At 36.4% G+C, this 22,725-nt stretch overlaps 4 protein-coding genes across 4 annotated transcripts; 3 read left to right on the top strand and 1 right to left on the bottom strand.

Annotated features, from left to right (window-relative positions):
• Positions 1-988: 988 nt before the first annotated feature.
• Positions 989-8,447, top strand: LOC145592535 (F-box protein SKIP8-like). Its single transcript, XM_081649038.1, has 3 exons — positions 989-1,727; positions 6,579-6,775; positions 7,903-8,447. Exons 1-3 carry the CDS (start codon positions 1,257-1,259, stop codon positions 8,162-8,164), a joined length of 930 nt encoding a protein of 309 aa, XP_081505164.1. The 5' UTR covers positions 989-1,256; the 3' UTR covers positions 8,165-8,447.
• An 862-nt stretch (positions 8,448-9,309) lies between these two features.
• LOC145592555 (uncharacterized) lies at positions 9,310-10,918 on the top strand. Its single transcript, XM_081649057.1, has 3 exons — positions 9,310-9,681; positions 10,323-10,565; positions 10,648-10,918. Exons 1-3 carry the CDS (start codon positions 9,437-9,439, stop codon positions 10,682-10,684), a joined length of 525 nt encoding a protein of 174 aa, XP_081505183.1. The 5' UTR covers positions 9,310-9,436; the 3' UTR covers positions 10,685-10,918.
• Positions 10,919-11,114: 196 nt separating this feature from the next.
• LOC145592545 (ycf20-like protein) lies at positions 11,115-13,983 on the bottom strand. Its single transcript, XM_081649047.1, has 3 exons — positions 13,757-13,983; positions 13,103-13,245; positions 11,115-11,744 (listed from the first exon to the last, which is right to left on the bottom strand). The coding sequence occupies exons 1-3, from the start codon at positions 13,784-13,786 to the stop codon at positions 11,300-11,302; spliced, it is 618 nt and encodes a 205-aa protein (XP_081505173.1). The 5' UTR covers positions 13,787-13,983; the 3' UTR covers positions 11,115-11,299.
• Positions 13,984-14,708: 725 nt separating this feature from the next.
• Positions 14,709-19,071, top strand: LOC145579172 (RNA polymerase II transcriptional coactivator KELP-like). Its single transcript, XM_081636432.1, has 3 exons — positions 14,709-15,251; positions 15,475-15,580; positions 18,638-19,071. The coding sequence occupies exons 1-3, from the start codon at positions 14,922-14,924 to the stop codon at positions 18,730-18,732; spliced, it is 531 nt and encodes a 176-aa protein (XP_081492558.1). The 5' UTR covers positions 14,709-14,921; the 3' UTR covers positions 18,733-19,071.
• Positions 19,072-22,725: the final 3,654 nt, after the last annotated feature.

Genomic DNA, 22,725 nt, shown 5'->3' on the forward strand with positions numbered 1-22,725 from the left:
ATCAATACATTCTAAATGTAAAATCTACTGAGCCTAGATGACTTAAGGGAAATACTGCTAAGAAAGTGATAAGTAAGAAATACAAGTAAACAACTTTTGTTGATTGATCAATGGATCCTTGATTTGTGCTTCCAGTTCCTTGTTTTTGAATTTGAAATTAAAATTGTTGAATCACCAATACTAATCACCAAGAGTAAGTGAAACTGGTTATCTAAAAGAAAATGGATGTAGTAATTTTATCATAATCCATATTCGAAGGCATGCATAATGAATTAAAATTAGTAATTGTATAAAATTAGGAATTCATGACAAAAACACGCGTAAAATCAGTGTTATTAGTGTTTATATTTTGATGATTTCTTAACTTTTTACGATTTTGAAGTGTAAATTTAATGCTTATAGGTAGCCCTAAGGGCTATGTATAACATTTTCCTAAAATTAATGTGTGTTTTAAATACTCGATTTTCATCTATTTGAATTAATTTCATTTGTAAATTGCAATTGGTGCTTATTGATTATTATGTAGTACATAAGCTTATTTATCTAAATTATTATTTTGAAAAAATGAATGAAAATTAATTAGGGGAACAAAATAGAACTTGAAGAAACAAAGAGAGTATAACCTCAACCTACTTCCTCTTGATTCGTATGATACACTTTCCACACTCGCATATAAAAAACCTATTTTAGTACGTAGTAGCAATTAAGCATGGTTAAAATTGAAAAGGAATCAAATTTGGCATATACTATGATATACCCTACCATAATTGTTCTTCCCCAATTCAAAACTCATAACCCCTTTTATTTATTTATTTATTATTATTTTTAATTCTTCGTTGAACATTTTCCTAAAATTAATTTATTTTCTCCAAGATCAAAAGTCAACCCAAACGGCAGAAAATCAAAACTACAGTAATTTATATCAACCAAAACGTCGTCGTTCTAAACTTCAAAATCTACCCATTTAATTCCTCAAATAGTAAATTCATCAAAAAAGATTGTCAGTTACAACTCACACAAACCTTCTTCATCCTTTCTCTCTCCTCTGCAAATTCCATTGAAGAAACCCCAACTTCTAGGGTTTATCCGACACCTTCACTCAAATTCATTCTACCAAAATTATTCATATTAGGTCAAAATTCAACTAAAGAAAACTCATAATCGTCGCTATAATTCGACGAATTTCCCCCAATTTGATAAAATTCCATAATTTTCTAGGGTTTTTTCATGTACATTGGAGCTTTAATGTCGTATGAATGGAGATTATTCTATCATCCTTCTTTTCATCGTACTCCTTCATTGTAGCCTTCGCCGCAACCGTACTTTGCTTTATCTTCGCCGGTCGATTTTCTTCCGCCGCCGTGTTTTCGTCTTTGAAAGGTGGTCGGAGATCGAAGTTTACGACGGAGAGAGATTCGAAGGATAGTGATAGTAGTAGTAATAGTAATAGTAGTAGGCGTGATTTTGATTGTAAGTGTTCCTGTAACGGCGCCGTTTTGAGCGCAGATTGTGCGCCGGTGACGGGGAACGGAGGTGAAATGCCGGCGTTGGTGTCGGCGGCGGAGAAGCAGACTGGTGCTTCGATGATGGAGCAATTGGTGCCGGAGATTACGACTCATGCGCTCAGTTACTTGGATTATCCTAGTCTTTGCCGTCTTTCTATGACCAATTCACTGATGCGTAAGGCTGCTAATGATGATAATGCTTGGAAAGCTCTTTATCATAAGGTACAATTCTTGTCTATTTCTTGATACTAGTATTGTAGTTTTTATTATAAACTTCAATCTTTTTGGTTGAATTAAATGTCTTGCATTTTCTTGGTGATTTAGTTGGGACTGCGTTGCTGTTAGCCTGTTAACTGTGTGTTTAAGCCTCCACTAATGTATTTTGATTGATGAATATTGTGCGAATAATATTTATGATTAGTGAATTTTAGAATTTGGTTAGCAAATTAAGGCTAATGTTATCTGAATTTCAATTTTGTAAATTAACTGGTAATTTTTATTATAAATTTCAATTTGTTTTGGCTGTATCAAATTGTTGCATGTTTTTGGATTTTGGTGATTTAGTTGGTATTGCATTGCTATTAATTGTGTACTTAAGCCTACACTTGTTTGGCTGGTTGATGAATATTGCGGGAGTAATTTATGCTGCTCTTTTGTTACTTTGTTGAAAGATTGAAGGATGCCTGATATATGGACTTATTATTGGCCCCCTGATTGACGTTTTGATGCTCAATTCTTGGGTTTATTGTTTCCCTTTTTGTTGATGGTCTTTATGAACAATACAGAATTTAAAGAATTATTTATAATTTAAAGAACTGTTAAGTTAGAGGACTATATTTGACAGATTTCATAATAAACTCTTGCAGTCTGTAGTGTCTTACCTCACTAGATTTATAATTGAGATGATGTAGTTCAATTTCATTCACTTCTGGTAATTCTTTGTTTTTTGGGTGTTAAAACTGTCAGTTTAGTGCCCTTTGCTACTTGATGTGATGCAGATTTCTTTAGCTATCTTAGAACTACTTATTCTAGTACATTAAAAGTTGAAGCTTTTGTTAATAAATAGTCGATATATATATATGCTTGTATATTTTATTTCTAAAAATTTGGGTATGGTCCCTTGATTATATTTTTAAAGGCTTGTTTTAGATAGATATTTGGCCACTTTGCAGCACATTTTGGTTGCTAGACAGTTGGTTGAGCTGATGGCCGACCTTTTTATATCGTCCATTGCGTCTGCATAGACCGAAAGCTTAGATAATGTAAGAATAATTTTATGGTTTTAGACTTTGAGATATTCCTCATAGTTGGCTCTCTTCCTTTTTTATTGGCATTTTATATTTGAGTTGTTTTCCCATTTCTCACCCCAGGCTTTTAGTCTTTACATGGTCCCTTGTGCAAACAATTCAGCTTAAATAGAGTACATTAATATCTTGATTGTGCTACAATTTAACCATGCCGAGTCATGATTTCTGGTCCAATTTCATTTTGGTTTGTTCCTTTCATCCTATAGTAGCTAACCATGATTACAGTACAACATTACTAAAACTTGTATTTGGAGGTGTCAAAAGTTGATATTTGCTGCAATGATTGATTAAAGGTGTTGCCTGATTCTCTGGACCGTTGCAGGATTGCAATTCAGTACCCATTTTTTCTTGATTAGTCCTTAAGTGCTCCATTGTTCTAATTCAATTTCACAATTTCTTAGTAAGTTTTGGGGTTTTTTGTTAATTTTTTTTTTTTTTTTTTTTTTTTTGTGGGTGAAATACTTAGGTAACAGTCAATCAATCAATCAATCAATCAAAGCCTTAATCCCAAAAGTGGGGTCGGCTAACATGAACCAAATTTGATTATTCCGTGTAGTCATCAACATAAATCTTTCTCCTCCATCCCTTACGATCCAAAACTTCATCCTCACGTAAATCCATGCACTTCATATCCTTCCTCACTCCTTCCAACCAAGTCATCTTTGGTCTCCCTCTTCCTCGTTTAATCCCTCCATGGTCCCACTCTTCCACTCTTCGCACCGGTGCACCCTCGGGTCTCCGTCTTACATGTCCAAACCAACGCAGACGATTTTCCCTTAATTTATCTACAATGCCCGCCACACCTACTTTCTTGCGAATAACCTCATTTCTGATTCTATCTCTTAAAGTGTTTCCACACATCCACCTTAACATGCGCATTTCCGTAACCTCCATCTTTTTAATATGCTCTTTCTTAGAAGCCCAACATTCTGTACCATAGAGCAACACTGGTCTTATGGCAGTCCTGTAGAATTTTCCCTTCAACTTTAAGGGAATGCTGCGGTCGCATAGCACTCCCGTGGCCGCTCTCCATTTAAGCCACCCTGACTTAATCCTGTGGGTCACGTCTTGATCAATGTCACCATTCTTCTGGATGATCGACCCTAGGTACTTAAAACATTCACTCATGGTCAAATCCTTTCCATCCAAACTCACCACTTCATTGCTTGTCCCCCTCTGAGTGCCAAAACGACATACCAAATATTCAGTCTTACTCCGACTTAGCTTAAACCCTCTAGATTCCAACCTTTGCCTCCATTGCTCCAACTTGACATTAACCCCATCCTTAGTCTCATCCACCAAAACGATATCATCTGCGAACAGCATACACCATGGACCCTCATCTTGAATTGGTCTAGTTAATTCGTCTAGAACCGTTGCAAAAAGAAAAGGGCTTAATGCAGACCCTTGATGCAATCCGATTGTAATAGGGAAATCTTTTGTCAACCCTCCGCATGTCCTCACATTTGTTGACACATCCCGATACATATCCTTAACTAGGTCTACATACCTTCGTGGGATACCTTTCTTCAACATTGCCCACCAAAGTATCTCTCTTGGCACCTTGTCATATGCCTTCTCTAAATCAATAAAGACCATATGAAGATCTTTCTTCTTTACCCTATAAAACTCCATCATTTGTCTTATCAAATGGATTGCCTCCATAGTAGATCTCCCAGGCATAAAACCAAATTGGTTATCTGAAATGCTTGTGCATGCCCTCAACCTTTGTTCAATCACCCTTTCCCACAACTTCATAGTATGGCTCATAAGCTTAATTCCTCGATAGTTAGAACAATCTTGAGCGTCTCCTTTGTTTTTATAAACCGGGACCAAGGTGCTCTTCCTCCAATCTTGTGGGATCCTTGTAGCCGTCCATATCTTGTTGAAAAGGTTTGTTAACCAATCAATACCAATCTTACCCAAACACCTCCACACCTCTATCGGTACCCCATCAGGGCCAACCGCCTTCTTAGGTTTCATCTTCCTCAGTGCAATCTCCACCTCTACTCTCCTAATCCTTCGCACATACTCCATGTTGATTTCTTCATCACTCATAGAGGTATCTCCTATCACAACTCCATTACTTCCATTAAATAATTCATCGAAGTACCCCTTCCACCTGTCCTTGATGCCCTCCTCTTGCACTAGGACCATTTGGTTCTTATCTTTGACACACTTCACCATGCCAATATCCTTCCTTGCCTCTTGTCTTCTCTTTGCCATCTTATAAATGATCCTTTCTCCCTCCTTGGAATCAAGCTTTTCATAAACCTCCTGATATGCCTTTTCTTTTGCTTGGCGAACAGCTGCCTTTGCCTTACTCTTAGCCTCCTTATACGCTGCAAAGGTTTCATCACTCCTACATTTTCCTAAGGCTTGATAGCATTCCCTTTTTTGCTTAATTACTGCTTTCACCTCTTCAGTCCACCACGAAGTATCTCTCTGTACCGAAGTTCTTCCCCTTACTTCCCCTAAGACCTCTTTGGCCACTCTTAGGAAACAGTTCTTCATTCGTAACCAGGTCATGTCCGGATCCACCTCTCCATCCCAATCCGCTTCTTCAATTACCTTTTCTGTAAAAACCTTAGCTTTTGCATCCCTTAGGGTCCACCATCTTATCCTTGGTTCTTCTTGTCTAACTTTTTCTTCGCCTTCTCTTTCAGACGAATAGTCATTACCAATAGCCGGTGTTGGGTGACCACACTCTCCCCTGGGATAACCTTACAGTTTATGCAACTTTGGCTATCTATGCTCCTTGTGAGCAGGAAGTCTATTTGAGTTGCATTTGCTCCATTCCGAAAAGTTATCAAGTGTGAATCCCTCTTCTTAAACCAAGTATTAGCCAAAATTAAATCATATGATTGGGCAAAATCCATAATAGCTTCACCACCGGCGTCCCTCTGCCCATACCCAAAGCCTCCATGGACACTCTCATAGCCATCTCGGCTCGCCCCAACGTGCCCATTTAGATCCCCTCCAATATATAACTTCTCTGAGTGGTGGACACCCTGCACCACCTCGTCTAGGTCCTCCCAAAATTGTCGTTTCTCTTCTGCATCTAAACCCACTTGGGGAGCATAAGCACTGATAACATTCACAATCTCCTTGCCACATAGCAACTTCAGCCTTATCAACCTATCGTTCTTCCGATAGACCTCGATCACCTCTTTTGCCAACCTCTCATCGAGAACCACACCAACTCCGTTCCTAGCTCCACCATTCCTTGTTCTGTGGCTCGTTTCTTGCCCAACATACCATACCTTATACCCCAAAACCAAGCCTCGAGCTCCTTCTCCTGTCCATCTTGTCTCTTGGAGGCACGTGAAATACTTAGGTAACAGTGATCTTAAATATATAAAGCAATTGTTAACAATGCTTGATGGACTTAGGTAACAGTGATCTTAAATATATAAAGCAATTGTGAACTATGCTTGATGAGGGAGGTGGCTTACATAGATGCATTGGGATATGATATGTAAAACTAGTATTTCACTCTCCTGGGAGGGCCTTAACATGTTTGTGTTTGATAAATATATATAAGGATAAAATCTTGATTAGATTTGTGTGCATGAATGGTATCTTCTTTTGGACTTGTGTATGAACCTAGGAAATATATAGAATGCTGTAGTTGATTTTGTGTTTCAGATTATGCATAGTGTTTTTGCATTTTGATGATTTTCCACATTCCTAGATGCCTGCAATTTTCATATTTTAATGTCTGCAAGCTTTAATGTTACCTTCTATCCTTCATTGGTTCTTCTAGGATTTTACTCTGGAACAAGATAGTGTCAGACCAGCTAATGGTTGGAAGGCTTACTATGCAGCTACAAGAGCGATTGTGAATATTAATGCAGAATTTTTCAGCATCTTGAGGGACAGATCACTTCCAGCAATGAGTCGTTTCTGGCTTAATGCAGACTATGTGAAGTGTATCCATGCTTCAGGGGAGCTTTTTACTGGGTATGATGCTTTGGTTTATATATTGTAGTTTTGCAGTATATAGTTTGAGGGCAATTTTTCTTGTGTTGTTTAGAGCTTAGTATGCATATCTGTGCACTTTATCTTTAATTGTTATGCATCTCTGTGCACTTTATCTTTAATTGTGCTTTGAGAAAAAGGCTGAAATGCATTTAGATCTGATGTGGGTTACGATCATCTTCTCCAAATCTTGATTAAAGATGCTGTTTTATAGTCTTATGCTGTGTCTGTTTGCTAATGCTACTTTTAGACTGCATTCTTGTATTAGTTACTCTTTCCCTGACAAAAGGATTTTGGTGAATATCTCGGTCATTATAATGTTTTCAAACATTTTTTTCTTTGATGTGTCCAGATTAATTTGTGAATATTTTTAAATTCATCGTCAAAAGTAGTTACACTTGAGTATCAATTGTAGATTTACATAATATTATGGTAGAGTAAAAGTTTGTTCTTTGGAGACTGCAATAAGTCCAGTAGGAACATCTTTAATTATTTCCCAATAAAATATAGGCTGTGGAGTATGTGATAGTGTAGGCACTTAAGTAAAATGTTTCAAATATTTATAATTGTGTTTTACTTCATGCCGTCAGCAATCTCATGAACGGGATTAATCTACAGAGTTTAAGTTCTTTCTTTGTTTTGATTTCTTTTGTGCGGGGTGGGGGGGGGGGTGTGGGAGATGGTTATGGGTTAGGGATTGCTAGCTCCAGCTCCTTTGACATGTAGTATGCAGAGATGATTTTGCTTTACTGGCTTTGTTAGTTTGCTGAAAAGGCAAAAGATAAACATTACAGCCTCCTTTAGTTATATGCTGTATTTTATCATTTGCAATAGTTACCAAAATGGTTCTAGCCCTTTGTGTGACTCGTATTAAAAATGATCTACAATCCTTTATAAAGATTAAATATTGTAAAAGACCTGTGTACTTTTCATTGAAGTTTATTCATCAGTTTGATCTGTTTTATGTTGTTAAAAGCAACTCTTAGTCCCATCTGTATTAAATTCTCCGCATTAAGTAAACCCGTTGTGCTTGGGCAAATATCATGAGTTTTTGAAAGCTTTGGGAGTTACCACAAAATCTTATCCTGCCATATTTTCTTTCCTTCCAGATATAATGCAGTAATGGGGAGTTGGCAGATTGCATTCAACTGGGAGCAACTAGCAGAAGGCTTCCAAGTACGTGATGTGCGGGCTAGGGTCCTGAGTGAAATGGCTTGGGTTACTATGAAAACCTATGTTGACATGAATGCAGGGCCATTCAATGTGACCAATGTGTTCGAGCATCACGATGGGAGGTGGTACATGGTCCATCACCATCGCTCAATGATGCTGGTTGATGAAGATGTTGATCAACAGATTGGCCATGCTTAAGCCAAGTTGAAAAGGAGCTAATAATCATGAACATAGTAGTCACTGAGGAAAAAAAAAATTAGTACAGCATTATTTGTCTTCAGTGAGAAATTAGTTGAAACAGAAATTGTAGTTCTATTATAATTTGATCCAATGCATTTATTATTTACCTCAGTTTTGGCTGCTGTTTCACGAGAAGAGGCATTCTATGATAATGTCAATTTTCCTTGTCACAATTCTTTTCATTTACTTTCTCCAAATTCTTTGATTCTCTGTTGACATGTCAGAGAAGTTAGATCACAGGTTTCCGTTTAGATTCTGAAGAGTGTCTGGAAGATGTAAATGAATTGCACGCTCTTCTACTATCTTCTTGTGAATTCATTAATGTTGCATTGTACTGCCTTTAGTTTTTTTTTTTTTTTTTTAAATTCCATTGATTAGCATTTGAGTTGCAATGACTTCAATGTTCACGATGTGCGAGCGACACTGCCTTGGCTGATGCATTGGAGTCATTTAAGAGTATTGGAAATAAATTCTAGCAGGCTTGATGGATGAATCACTATTTTGCTTCGAGAAAGTATACTCCATGCTCCTATGCCTTGTCACTACACTATCTTATCTTCGATAAAATCTACACATCCCTAGACGAGCTTGAATTCTTTGTAGATGGGGATGATTGACCGGGGTGGGTCCGTGGCTGTGGTTTGTTGGAGTAGGATTAATGGGATAGGGTGGAGGGAGGGTGGGTGGTTGTTAAGGGTTGTGGTGATGGTTTTGGGCTTACAGCTATTTGGTGCTGCTAATTCGGAAGAATGTTACGCCGACAGGAACATGCTAACAACTTTTAAGGTTGCAATTTTGTTGCATAAAGTAGATAGATCCTTCTATAGTCTAGGTGAAGATTTTTTCAAAGCATAAATTTAACTGTATAATGTGTATACGTAACGATATGTACATTTTTTTTTTTCTAATAAAAAGTCAATAGTAGCAAATGGTGTAGACAAGAATTGGAATGAAATATCGGGATTTGGGCATTATCAATTCATCATATTTTAACATTTTAAGTTTTTAACCAACTAAGCTTATTTAATACACCAATATCTGAGCGTTACTAGGGTCATAGAAAAAGTCGTAGTCTAATTGTTACTTGTTAGAACATTGGACTCTGAATCCGACTGCCCAAGGTAGAACTGAAGGTTTGTTATCCCCTCAGCTGATCTTAATCCTCGACCACTCGACCAGTAAAAGAGACCGAAAGAAAGAGGAGAGAGAGACTGGTAAAGGAGGAGAAACATGAAGGCAGTTGCAACTTCAACACCATCTCCATCCCTCTTCTTCTGTCATCACCCTTTTAACAATTCATCTCCCCAATTCTTACACTTGAAATCTCCCTATCAACAGCAGCAGCAGAGATTTGGCACTTTAATAACTGTTTCATCTTCAACCTCCTCTTCATCAGTTGTTGAACAGCAAGATTCACCTCTTCCTTCTACCAATGATTCTGATTCTGATTCTGATTCTCTTCCTTCAAATTTCAGGTACTTTCATCTTCTGTCTTCTTTTTTCTCTGCTAAGTATGGTTGTTATACTATTTTCTTATCATTAAATTACTGATTATATTTGAGTAATTATACTTTGAGTATCATATTTTTCTCATTTATGATCAAATTTTGAGATTATTTAAGGAAATTAGGAATTTGGGTTGCAAATTATGGTTTTTACTTTTGAGTAACAATTTTAGTTTTAATCAATTATGTATTGGGGTTTGGCTATGCAAGCAATTATGTTTAGATAAAGAACAGTCATTACTGCTATTGAGATTGCATCATAGTGGATGTTAAATGTTACCGTGTTTGTCGAATTACACTTAAGTTTAGTTATGTTATTAACTTATTATTGTTACGGAGTATATATAATCGGCTACCAAACAATCAATGGTTCGTGCAGGCGGATGCACCATTATTGACTCAATCTGAACCTTTTTGACATCTTTAATTTGTTAAAAGAAAAAGGATATCATTTGCTTCTTACAGTCGGAAACAAGCTTTCCAATCCTGCTTAGGATCAGTTATTGTTGTTGCATAGTACATACTCAGTTTCCAGTAGAAGGGGACCAAGGGGCTCTAGTTCATTTTTTTTCCTCCTGATTGACATTGGCATTGTCATTGTTTATGTGTAGTGGTTGTAAAGGTTGTGGTAAAGATGAGATAGAAAGTGGCTGCAATGGCGAGGGGCGTATTCAAGGTGGAATTGCTACAATCCCAGGCTTTGGTTGGTGGCCAATAAAGGCTTATAGGCCTTGTCCTGGTTTTCTTGCGTCTGGTGGCAACTACAGGCGACGAGGTCAGAGCATGGATGAGGTTGCCTTTGGAGGGGGGAAAAGGCAAGCTTCCATGGATGATTTTGATGACTCTGAGTCAAAGTATGCCCTCTGCCATTAGCTTTTGTTTTGCTATCACATTGCCTTGAAATCTGGCTCTAACAATTCCTTTTGCTGTTCACAGGAAGAAAGGAAAGAATAGAAAGCAATTCAAGGGGTGAAAATTCGTTATCAAATCGACCCTGTGATCCAGAGTTGTGCTTGCAAAAGTGATGCTTTCAAGTTCACCTATAAATGTGTCTAGGGGTGACAGCCACTGGTTAAATTTTGTAAATTGCCAATGCAAATGTATAGAACTTTATAGCGTAAACCTCCCCTTTGGAGAAAACTTGTAAGTTGCCCTAGATATGTTCCCTTGATGAATATAAAGTCCCTAAATTGCTTTTTTTACATTACATTTTGAGTTTTTGTCGTCGAGGTTGGAAGAAGGTTCATGAAAATGAGCAAAGGCCATAAGAAGCCAATCAGAGTTGGCTAAAGGTTACTCTGTATTTCCAAAGAAAACAAAATAAATCAGAGTTGGTTAGAAGTTCCACTATGGTTCAGTTCTCTTCAGTCTTCACGGCTTCACCTAATAGCAACTTTTAGCTGAATTCAATCGACAATTTACAAAATAAATACGAGTACCATTATACTCCATAAGTCTGTAGCATATAAATATTCTAAATTGCTTGCTAGCATCAAATAAAGAAATTGAGAGAGATGTATAGACATGCGGAGATGATACATTGTACAGATTACATTTTTCTTATATAGAGTTGAATGAATGAGAACTTTTAGCTACCCAATTTGAAAGCATCTACAAAAAGACCTAAGCAAACACCGGCTTTCCAATAATTGATCAACACAACTAAAGGTTGTAGCCTCCCACTTGATAATGCAGTTTTTTTGTACATTAGCATACCTATACCCTCGATAGCAGCAACTACAATACCTGCAACCAATACATCCCAATCACCTGTCTGACCAAGTATTGTAGCTAGTGCATTTGCGGTGTAGAATCCTAGCAATAAAAGAAAAACCTTCATGGGGAAATTCTTTCTAGCCGAATTCAACTTTCCTAGCAGCTGCCTCCCACCTGCAATCACAATTCTACTAAGCCGTGTTTGGCCAAGACCAGAGGAGTCCTCGTTGATATCATTTTCCTGACCACCATTACTGGGGAATCCTCCAGTATCTAAAGCAAATTTGACTTTCCAACAATGTCTTCCCCTACAAAAACTGCTCAGCAGAAAGAGAGGGGAACAAAGGTTGTTTGCTTAGTTTAGACACCAAATGAATATGAATGCCAGAGTATTTAAAATAAAATAAAAAAGTCATAGATAGGGAGATGTGGTATCCTAAAAATTATATTTTCTAGTTCTAGTCATCTAGCACAGGCTTCTAATAGCAAAGAAATTTGAGAAATAGAACGAGATGATATTCAAACTACCGACACAAAAGAATATAAGGAATCAAAACTTCACACGAAAGATCAAGTCAATCTTTTTTGTTTGAGGTAGTCACTTTAATAGCAGCTTAGTCTTTCATCAACAAATAACAGAAGGCAATCAAAAGGCTTATGGACTAATTCTATCAACTGCACAAACCCTAAACCACTGGGAATCACTTTAACTGAAGAAACTCACAGCAACACACCAGAGAGCACTGGAATTCACTTTTACTAGGAAACTTTCAATTTTGAGAAAATGGTAAGGACTAAGGACTCTTAAAATTCAGTGAATTAACACACCAGGGTCTCAGGATGATCGGACTCATCGGAGAAAAAAATAGATTAAAAACAAGTACAACCAGTTTTAAAAGGTAATCATACATGGAAACTTTACAAGGACTGGAGAACTGTTCTCAACCATCAACCACAAGGTATTTGTTGGTGAAGGACAAGGCAATCATATATGGAAACTTTTTAAGAACTGCAGAACTGCTCTCAACCATCAACCACCTCACGAAATTGGCTGAATAATCAAATAGTCCACAATTTTGCAGATTAGAAGGTGTGTTGATATATGATTGACTTGTTATAACAAACATAACAATCACAAAAGAGGAACTACAACATGGACACAGAGAGCTTTTGCCTCAAGTAAACAGGGGGTTAGAGCAATCATAAGTCTAAACAGAACACAAAGTATATCTTGGAATAAAATGGTAACTTCAGCAAATACAAGAACTTTGACTCTTCACACAGGGAAACTAAACCAAACACAAAAAATTATACTTTACATATTAAGAGGTGTTACCAACAGCCTCATCACGTATACTTCCCTAGAACATCTCATACCTTTGAGAGCAGCACAATTTCAATAACCATTAGCCAATTGCTCTCCCATCAACATGCCAAAAAATCAATCTACCAAACCTCAACACACCCAAAGCCATATATTATGATTGAAATAACAATAAAATCTACTCTCAATAAACGACACATATTCCACACGAGCAAGAGGAAGAGTGAACAACAGCAGCCACACTGATGTCATGTGAAATGCAGGACTTAACGACAACCATAAAACTTCATATAAGTGAAGTAATTGAGAAATTCTTCATTTAAATTTAGATTAGTTTGCAGCATTACACACCTCCTCTCATAGAAAGACAGTGATGTTGGAGCAAGGTTTGTCAAAGCCTGTCTGATCAAGAACCTGTTCTCTTGACTATGAAAAATCGCCGAAACACAATGTTGCTTCAATTGCATTTCTTTATAAAAGAATTGTGGCATTGCCTGCAAAACGTATTGTTCCCATCTCAGAATTTTGATACACAGAAATCCCAATCAACATCTTCTCCAACTACCTAAATCCCCAAATAAATTCAAATATGGTGGGATAAATTCAGCAAAACTGTACAAATAGCCAGAACCATATATGCTTTACCAATTACAAATAGGTAACGATAATGTTGATTGCAAATTAACTCAATTTGGCTAAATATAAACCCTAACCCATTAATTTCCAACCAAATAAAATCTGTAGAGAAGGGAAATACAATACATTGTCAAAAAAAAGTCATGCCCAATTCAAAGTAAGGAGTTCAAAAATTGAAGTTCAATAAAAAAAAATACACAAACCCCAATTGCAAATGTTAATCAAAATTGACAATTTATAGCTTAAATCCCCTAAAATTTACAAGCAAAGCGATGCACAAAATAGAAAAAAAAAAAAAAAAAAAAAAAAAAAAAAAAAAAAAATGAAGGATTGGGAAGATGATTGAAAATTAAGAGTGGGAGAACTTGCCTGGGAAAATGAGGAAGGTGAGAGAATCATGATGAATTTTAGGTGGATGGAAAATCCTCAGCCATTAAAGAGCTACTTCGACTGAGAATCAATGGCTTAGAAATGTAGGAAAGTTCACAAAAATAATTATTTCTCAAACTAACTCTTATCGATTTTTTGCAGATGAAATGGGGTCATGGAGAGCTCTAGCTAAATTAGTCCATCTGGTTCATTTTGGAGAATTTCATTTTTGGTAAATTATTAAGGAGGAAAATCAAATTTATTTGACTGATTAATTAGCCACATTTTAAGAAAAAGTGACTGAAATGACAAATCTACCCCAATTATATGATATGGCAAAACTACCCTTCCTTAATTTGCTATAAAGACACAAAGGGCAATGTCGTCCTTCCATGTAAAAAAGGGAGCGTTAGTAAGTAAAATGGAAGCGACGTTTAGCAGTTCACTTTTTTGGGGGTTGTGCATTATAGACGGGATGCTCGTAATAAAAGATAAATATCAAATATGTGTGTCGTGGACTCGTGGATGTCAACTAGATTAGTTAGTTAAATTTTAGGAGGTTGTATCACGACCTGAAATCTAATCTTGTTTTCATCAAAAAGTATGTACAAAACAAGTTCAATTAGTTAAATTCAATTACATACAATTAAGGAATTGAACCCTTTTTTAATAGAGCATGCTTGTTGTTTACCAAAAAGTTGTATGAATTTTGTTAGATTGAACTGTAATTGTATCGTTGACATGACAATATTAAAAGAAAAAATAAAGTTGACCTGACATGATACAAAACATGATTCGTTTAATAAAGTTTATGAGTTAGGACCACCTATTACGATTCACTATAAAGTATGGGACTTGAGTCGCACATCGGTCATGTAAGGGACTAACATGAGATTTATATAAGACGATGGGCTTTCATCAAGACTCTTCTTCTTGAGCTAGCTTTTGAGAATGATTATCATATTGTCTTGTAATAATACTATCAGGATGCCCTAGAATTTAAGTGACCAAAACGTTAAAAATCTTTAAAAAGAAAGTCCACCTCATCCGTCATTAATCCATAAAAAGGAAGAAACTTTCATCAAATTTTCAGACTTTGAGAACAGCAACAGAGCTGCCTAGCCTAAAACAGGAGTAAATTCAGACACAGAAAAAACTGTGGAAAATGGACGCCGCAACAAAGGAGAAGGTGCAAGAAACAGTGCTGGAAATCCTTCGAACTGCCGACATGCAAAAGATGACTGAGTACAATGTTCGTACTCTCGCCGGCGAAAAGCTCGGCATCGATCTCTCCGAATCTTCTTCCAAGAAGTTTGTCCGTCAAATTGTCGAATCTTTTCTTCATGAACAACAGCAACAAAACGACGCCGTTCAAGGCGCCGCTGATGAAGCAGAACAGGAAGAAGAGGAAGAGGAGGAAGAAGAAGAAGAAAGTAATAAGAGATGTTCTGATGGCAAAGAGTATGATGATGATGGCGATCTCATCATCTGTCGTGTAAGTTTTTTGATTGATTTTGCTGTAATTATTTGAAAAAAGTTTAATTCTTTGAAATGATTTTTTAATTTTCATAAACCCTAATTTGAGGGTTTTGTGTGAATTTTGATTGTAATGTTTTTAATTTCTACTAAGTGTTTTGTTTATTTGGTTTGTGAAATTGTTAATTGGTGGATAGGATTACAAATTACAATGGGTTTGATTGGATGAATTGTTTATGCAGTTGTCGGAGAAGAGAAGAGTGACGATTCAGGATTTTAAAGGAAAGACATTGGTGTCAATTAGGGAGTATTACAAGAAAGATGGAAAATTTCTCCCTACATCCAAAGGTATTGCTGTCAAATTGTGAAATTCAATGTCATTCTATGTTTTGCATATTTCCATGTTTTTAATCTATAGTGCATAATTTGAGAGAACACATTACAGATTATCATTATGTTTGTAATTGATTATCGAGGAGGATCAAATCGATTGTTTTGGTGAACAAGTATTATGTTAGGGTTTTGTATCCTACTTGTGTTGGGCTGGGGAATCTGCCAATGTGCTAAAATTAATTTCATTTTTTGGTCCGAAAGGATGTGGCGACTCTGTCGAGTGTCTATAGCAATGTCTAAATATTGTTATGAGATGCGGATACTTGAGATGGAAACAAGAGTAGAATAAATGTAGCTTGTACCTATATTCTGATAAGTTTTTCAGTTTTTTAAAGGCAAATGACATGGTGCTTAACTAGACATTTTTTAGTGTGTGTGTGTGCCAAAGCCTATAGTTCAAATGCTATTGTAAATCTTTATCAACAATGGAATTAATAGAATAAGACTGGAATATGTGAATGCTCTGTTAAGATTTTTCTGAGGTAAATTAGTGCTCTATTAAGCCGTTTATGAGAGTTTACTACTTCGTATATATTTGTGTCAGTACATATATCACATTCAGGGTCGCTATTCCATATAGATTTATGATGGATTTGAGGTATGCTAATGTAGTCTGGTGTGGATATGATTGGGGTTGAATTAAGGAAATCCTTTCACTCAAACTTGAATGTAATGTTGCCTTTGTTACTTTCTGAATTTTTTAGCATGCAAGTTGACAAGTGTAATATGTGAATTTTGATGTTTATGCTGAATTTTAGTCAAGTATTGGATGGACATGAATGAGTACTTCTGTTCCTTATGTAATGTGGGCAGCATATTGGGTACAGCTTATGCTGCCTCTCCATTGGCCTATGGTTGAATTGTTGGTTGAACTGTTGCCAAGCTATTCTTCTTGTGTTTTGCAATTATATGTTCTGGTTACTACTTACTATACCTTTAGTGAGTCCACTCATAGCTCTGCATCACCTCCAAAGAAAACCCAGATCTCATGCTCTTGAGAGAATCACATATCTACTTTCTAGTCAAGAGATCACACAACTTTAATTTATCTCCTCCATGGTTAGCAACCAAAATTACTTTCAAGTCTTTTGATTTGGACTAGGTGGTTGTTCTGTTGTACAGGCTCCACCTTTGTGGCTGTGTGTATGTGCGTGCGCACACGCATGTGTATGTGTGTGTTTGTGTATAAAATCTTTGTATTGTTATAACTCCATCTCCACAATAATGAATATACCTGCCAAAATTGAATAGTTGATTAGAGGTATTTGTAATTACTTAAATAGGAACCAGTTTTAAACCCTTTTCTTTAGTCGTCAGCAATTTGGAGCAATTGAAAATTTAAGATACAGCAGTTGCTTTTACTTGAAAAGCTTGAAGCAATTGGGGTTGAAACTTTTTTCTTTTTACCTTTGGATCTTCCCAAGCAATTGGGGTTGAAAATTTTGAAACACATTTTAGGTACACCATCCTTTTAAATCTCTGAGATTCTCACAGACTTAGATTTATTTGTAACTTCCTATATATTTTGGGGAAGATGAAATATGGTGAAAAGCATTTGTTTGGGGAAAGATGATACTACTTTGTACATATTATCGGATGGACCTGCTGTAGGTGTTAAACTTATGAGTTCAGGGGAAGATGTAGCTAACATAGAGGGCCTTGAGGCTATGCACTTGCATACCCCTCAAATCATGTTAAATTTTTTATTTTTAAAATTTGACTTTATCAAATATAGCATATGTAGATAAGGGAATTGAAAGATAGTGGGTAGCTATTAAAATCTAAAAAGTATATTGAAGCAAATACAGTAGTATAGTAGTATACTTTACGAAGTATTATCTCCTCTAACTCTAATCTCTCCACGTAAATAAATTTTATTATTTTCTCCAATTTCTCCTAAAACTCTACACATGGAGAAATGAAGGAAGTATTTAAAAACGGAGGGAGTAATTAACTGCTCCATACAAATGCAATATGCTAGTTATCAATCACCTGTAAGTTTATTTATTATTTCCTCCGTTTAAAGTAATATAAGATAGCGTTTCCTCAAAAAAAATAATGTGTTGTTCAGATGGAGCAATATCAACTTTATATAATTTTTGTTAAGATATTGATGTCAAATACCGCGTAAAGTAGAATAGGCACTTAATTTGGGGATGGTGTGAAGATTTATGTAGTGTTTTATCTTGCAACTTTGAATGTTATGATGATTATTTGTGGAATAGGCACTTTATTTGGGGATGGTGTGAGTATTTATGTAGTGTTTTATCTTGCAACTTTGAATTTTATGATGATTATTTAGCATTAGACTCATCTCATTGTGTTATCTGAATTCATTTATGTAATTGTGCATGGCCTGATTTTAAATCTTGGATACGCCACTGTGTGAGTTGTGTTTCCTTGCAAGTTTACAGCGGCATACGTAACTTTGTCTATGTAAGTATAAGTGCATAACTGCTCAGTTTGAGTAATGAAGCATCTCAGCTTCAGACTATCATTTTATTCTGTAAATTGTTCTCAGTTTGCCTACTAGATTCATCATCCTTTGCATTTCCCTATAAAATGCGTATTTTACTCGTGTTTCTTCAAAAGTGTCAAGGAGTGTTTGTCTTAAACTGAAAAGCTTTCAATGGTCATTAACTTAATTTTGAAAGTATCAAGGGTTAGACCTGTTAGTCAGACTTTGAAAACTTGATGGGGGGTATTATGCTTAATTTGAAATTTTAAGGGATTTTGATCTGTTATAAAGTATATTTGTTATTTTGAACTTGGGATGATGACTAGTGAAAATTCAAATAGAATTCTCTGTAGCAGTTTTAAGCTTGTTAAGACTTAACAGCATTGATGATACTTAGGAAATTGGTTTCATTGTGACATTGTGCTGATAATGTGCCATCATGAAGCTTCAGCATTGTGTATTTGTGCTGATAATATGCAACAGTTTAGGGATGCTTTCTCTTTTTATTGCTCTACATCCTCAATATATACATAAGTATGCTGTCCTACGTGCAGGAATTAGCTTAACTGCTGAGCAGTGGTCTTCCTTCTATAAGAATGTGCCGGCTATAGAGAAAGCTATCGAGAAAATGGAGGAAAGGTTGAGCTGAGGCTGAAGCTAAGTAACCCTCTTAGAACAGGTAACTCTATTACAATTTGGTGTACAAATGTTTGTACGTTGTGGCAGTCGTGTTTCACTGCAGTAACTGCCGTTTTGTTTCTTGAGTTATCTGGGTATACATTTTGCAAGACTTGATGATATAGCCTTTGATAGCTTTTGGAACAGTGTACAAGTCGTGTAGTGATTTTTATTTTGCGAGACATGTAGCCCTTGATTAATGTTTGAAGTAGTGTATATGCAATGCAGATAAATCCTGCTCCTTTGGCTGCAACTCAATTCTCATATTGTGTTATACAGACTAAAGTATAATAGTATAATGTTACCTTAACCTCATACGGTCTTACTCTCCCATCTGCACACGACAAAGAGCCATTTTCTCAACATAAGTGTATTTTTGATAGAAAATGAGATGAAATCGACATCTTGAGATCGCTGATTTAGCATTAATCGCTTACCCAATTGATCCGATGTGGTTCTGGTCTATCAGAGTAGGCATCAATTGGTTTCTAACTTGCTAGTTGCATTAGATGAAGCCCCTTAGATAATGGACTATGTAAAAATGTAACATACGGAGTGACGAGTGAACCATAAATTTCTCAGTCATGGAAATTGTAACATACGACATGAGTGGGCTTTGCCCATGGGCTTGGTGTGGCGTATGAATATCCACCATATCCTATTCTCCTCTCCTCTTTTTTATTTAAAATAATTTAAGAATACTCTCTCCCATCTTTGCATTTCAATTTTTTGAATTCGATAAATATATGCAATATTATCAATATAATCAAACTTATGGCCTGTTCACTCCAGTTTAATTTCAATTCAGTTTCTAATTTTCTTCTCATAAAATATTCATTTAAACTCTATTTAGTTTAGTTAAGTTCAACTCCAATCAATGGCCCTTGGGTGTGTTTTTATTTGATTGATTTTCACTTACTCGAAATTAATTGAATTTATTAGAACTCTATTGAACTCACTTATTTTAAATGTGCAAAGATAACACTTCAAAGAAAATGAACTTAAAAGTTTGTGTCATGATTGATCTATTACAAAGAGGCTTATACACAATCCATTTTGTGCTAATCCTTTTATGAGCACAAATTCTTAGCTACACACTACTGCAAGCTAAGTAAGATGCAACAGATATGGATATGAATATATAGCACTTAAAAATGAACATACGTTTTTTTTCCCTTCCTTTTATCTTAACTCTCTCTCCTTCTTTCTTGCCTCTATCAACTTTCTTTCTCCTTTGTTTTCTTTTCCATTCAAAATTTTATCTTTCCTCTTTTGTTCCTTTCCTTATTAGTTGAATTTGTTCAATCTTTACACTTCTTAGTCATTCTACTTCGATATTCTCCAATTGGTCACCATTGTAGCATTATCCATCGTCATCATTTTCGTCACGATGGTAAATCTTGAGGTAAATTTGAGGTGAAAATAAAAATTTCCGAGATGTTTACCATGGTCCATAATACCCTCTGGGAGTCCAATTGGGTCGGTGGAACCACCTAATATGCCCTTAAACGTTCATTTCACCCGTTCACAATTTGCAATAATTTCGTAAACCCAAGCCTACCACGTACGTTTATGACGACATATAATGATCATATATGGTTTTAAACGGCATTATATGACCCGGAGATATATCCCCTATCTAGGGTCTCAACATTTTTTGCCACTAGGCCCCTAAACCTCAAAATTTCCTCAAAAAGTGTGGATTATAGCTAGAGCTGTAAAAAACTAACCCGACCCAAGAACCCGATCTTAATCGAAAAAGATTTGAACCCAGCATATACTCGAACAATGGGGTGGAACTAGTGACCTGTAACTCGACCTGAACCTGACCTGATATTAACCGAAAACCGATTTGATCTAATACTTTATTACCTGAACCCGAACCTACACCCGACTTTATGTAACCGTCAACCGATTTAATCCGACCCGAAAACAATCCAAACCGAACTAGTACCCGACCCAATTAAAACATGAACCCGAGTCATGGAAGGTTTAATAAAATTTTATATACCTTTTATTCAGCTTATATACTGGTATAATTCTGTAAACCCTCAATCTGATTTAATAAAATCTTTTGTTCAACTTATATACCTTTGTTCTCTATTTGTATATAAGTTTAATAAAATCTTGATGATGCTTGATCAAATTATGGAAGACGTAATTATATAGTTCAACTTGGCCAAATCGATATTTATTAGAATTGAACTTGAACCAAAATCCGACTCAACACTAACCCAATCTAAATGTACCATCTTGCTAACCCATCCAAACCCGAACCTAAATTTGAACCCGATCTGATTTTAACTCAAATTGAACCCGACCTATATCCGAAAAGGTGAACGACCTGTTATAGCTTGAATTGAAATTGTCTCGACCTGAACCTGAACCTGATCTGAAGCTAGATAGACTCGACATAACCTGATCCTGATTTAACCTGAAACCTAATTTGACTCGACCCAAACCCGACTTGAATACTCGAATTGACAACTCTACCAACAACTTCATTTAAAATACTTTATCCATTTTTTAATACATCACTTTTAAAAATACAAATTTTTAAATATTTTGGTGAATCATAAGGTGAAAAAAAAAGGAAAAATTAGAAAAAATAATCCCAACTTTCATGAATTTTGCTACAATAATCCCAACTTTGAATTATTCTGGAATAATCCGAACTTTGGGGGTTATTCTTTTTCTTCAATCCCTAACCGGTCAACCAAAGTCAATGACCTATTATATCAGGTCACTTGACACGTGTCAAGCACTGATTGGTCCAAATTTAAAAAAAAAAAAAAAAAAAAAATCGGAAAAACACTAACCACTAGTCAGCCTCCCCTTCCCCCGCCGATCCACCATAACCACCACCCACTGCCTAACCTGCCGCCCCTTTATCGCCGGTGAACCAATCTCCGCCGCGTCGCCATCTTCCTCCCTCACCAAAACACCCCATTCCCCACGAAACCACCACCCCAACACCCCTTCCACCATCCCCATTCCCCACGAAACCACCGCCGCGTACGCCGCCTTTGCCGCTACTTCCCTCACCGGCCATACACTGCCTTCGATGGACCGTTGCAGCTCACCCTCCCTCACCGGACCGCCGCTTTCCCCCCTCCCCAAAACCCCCTCCCATTCCCCCACGAAACCACCACGAAACCCCACTACAAAAAAATGTCCATATAGAAACGAAATTCTAGCGACGGAATTTTATCTGTTTCTAAATTAGAGACGGAATTTTTTTTTTCCGTTGCTAATATGAGCAACGGATTTTTTATTCCGTCTCTAGATAATTTTTTAAACTAATTATTTAAAATATTACATTAGAGACGAATTATGTAAGTTAAATTCATCTCTAAACTAGAAACGGATTTTCAAATCCGTCTCTAATATTTCTTTCATTTATTATCAATTATGTGCGTAAAAGTAAACAAATAATATTTGGTATAGTTGGTAAGAGTATCAATATTTGACATTGAGGTCACGAGTTCGACTCCTACTAACAGTAATATTGCGATTGGATATTCAAGGAGCGTTACATGGAAAGCCGAGTCGGGTTGACCCGAGTGAGGTCGACCCAAATAGCAGCTTTTTTTTCGATTCAAAACATTTTTTCCGTTGCTAAATCTAGCAACATATTTTTTTTTTCCGTTGCTGAATCTAGCGACGGATTTATTTTTTTCGTTGCTAAATCCAGCGACGGATTTTTTTTTCCGTCTCTAAATTCATTTAGCGACAAGGTTTTTACCAACGGAGTGATTCCGTTGATAAATCCGTAGCTAGCTATGTCCAGCGACGGATTTTTAGCAATTAGCAACGGATTTCACCTGTTGCTAAAAGGCCAAATTTTTGTAGTGCCCCATCCCCACTTTCAAAAATCTCAGATCGCTCCTCCCACCACCCGAAACCCTTGCAGCTAGGTTTTCAATGGTGGGGGAGGCGTTTTAGGTGATTTTAGAGAGTGGGG

Source organism: Chenopodium album, chromosome 2, assembly GCF_948465745.1.
Source record: "Chenopodium album chromosome 2, dcCheAlbu1.1, whole genome shotgun sequence".
NCBI classification, from domain to species: domain Eukaryota; kingdom Viridiplantae; phylum Streptophyta; class Magnoliopsida; order Caryophyllales; family Amaranthaceae; genus Chenopodium; species Chenopodium album.

What these genes read in the sequence shown, in the direction of transcription:
- LOC145592535 (XM_081649038.1), top strand. Translation starts at nt 1,257, where the DNA reads ATGGAGATTATTCTATCATCCTTCTTTTCATCGTACTCCTTCATTGTA. An exon ending in GGAAAGCTCTTTATCATAAG is followed by an intron (nt 1,728 to 6,578) that starts GTACAATTCTTG and finishes TGGTTCTTCTAG; the next exon opens with GATTTTACTCTGGAACAAGA. An exon ending in TCAGGGGAGCTTTTTACTGG is followed by an intron (nt 6,776 to 7,902) that starts GTATGATGCTTT and finishes CTTTCCTTCCAG; the next exon opens with ATATAATGCAGTAATGGGGA.
- LOC145592555 (XM_081649057.1), top strand. Translation starts at nt 9,437, where the DNA reads ATGAAGGCAGTTGCAACTTCAACACCATCTCCATCCCTCTTCTTCTGT. An exon ending in TCTCTTCCTTCAAATTTCAG is followed by an intron (nt 9,682 to 10,322) that starts GTACTTTCATCT and finishes GTTTATGTGTAG; the next exon opens with TGGTTGTAAAGGTTGTGGTA. An exon ending in TTTGATGACTCTGAGTCAAA is followed by an intron (nt 10,566 to 10,647) that starts GTATGCCCTCTG and finishes TGCTGTTCACAG; the next exon opens with GAAGAAAGGAAAGAATAGAA.
- LOC145592545 (XM_081649047.1), bottom strand. Translation starts at nt 13,786, where the DNA reads ATGATTCTCTCACCTTCCTCATTTTCCCAG. An exon ending in CACCTTCCTCATTTTCCCAG is followed by an intron (nt 13,246 to 13,756) that starts GCAAGTTCTCCC and finishes TACGTTTTGCAG; the next exon opens with GCAATGCCACAATTCTTTTA. An exon ending in CTGTCTTTCTATGAGAGGAG is followed by an intron (nt 11,745 to 13,102) that starts GTGTGTAATGCT and finishes TCTGCTGAGCAG; the next exon opens with TTTTTGTAGGGGAAGACATT.
- LOC145579172 (XM_081636432.1), top strand. Translation starts at nt 14,922, where the DNA reads ATGGACGCCGCAACAAAGGAGAAGGTGCAAGAAACAGTGCTGGAAATC. An exon ending in GCGATCTCATCATCTGTCGT is followed by an intron (nt 15,252 to 15,474) that starts GTAAGTTTTTTG and finishes TTGTTTATGCAG; the next exon opens with TTGTCGGAGAAGAGAAGAGT. An exon ending in ATTTCTCCCTACATCCAAAG is followed by an intron (nt 15,581 to 18,637) that starts GTATTGCTGTCA and finishes TCCTACGTGCAG; the next exon opens with GAATTAGCTTAACTGCTGAG.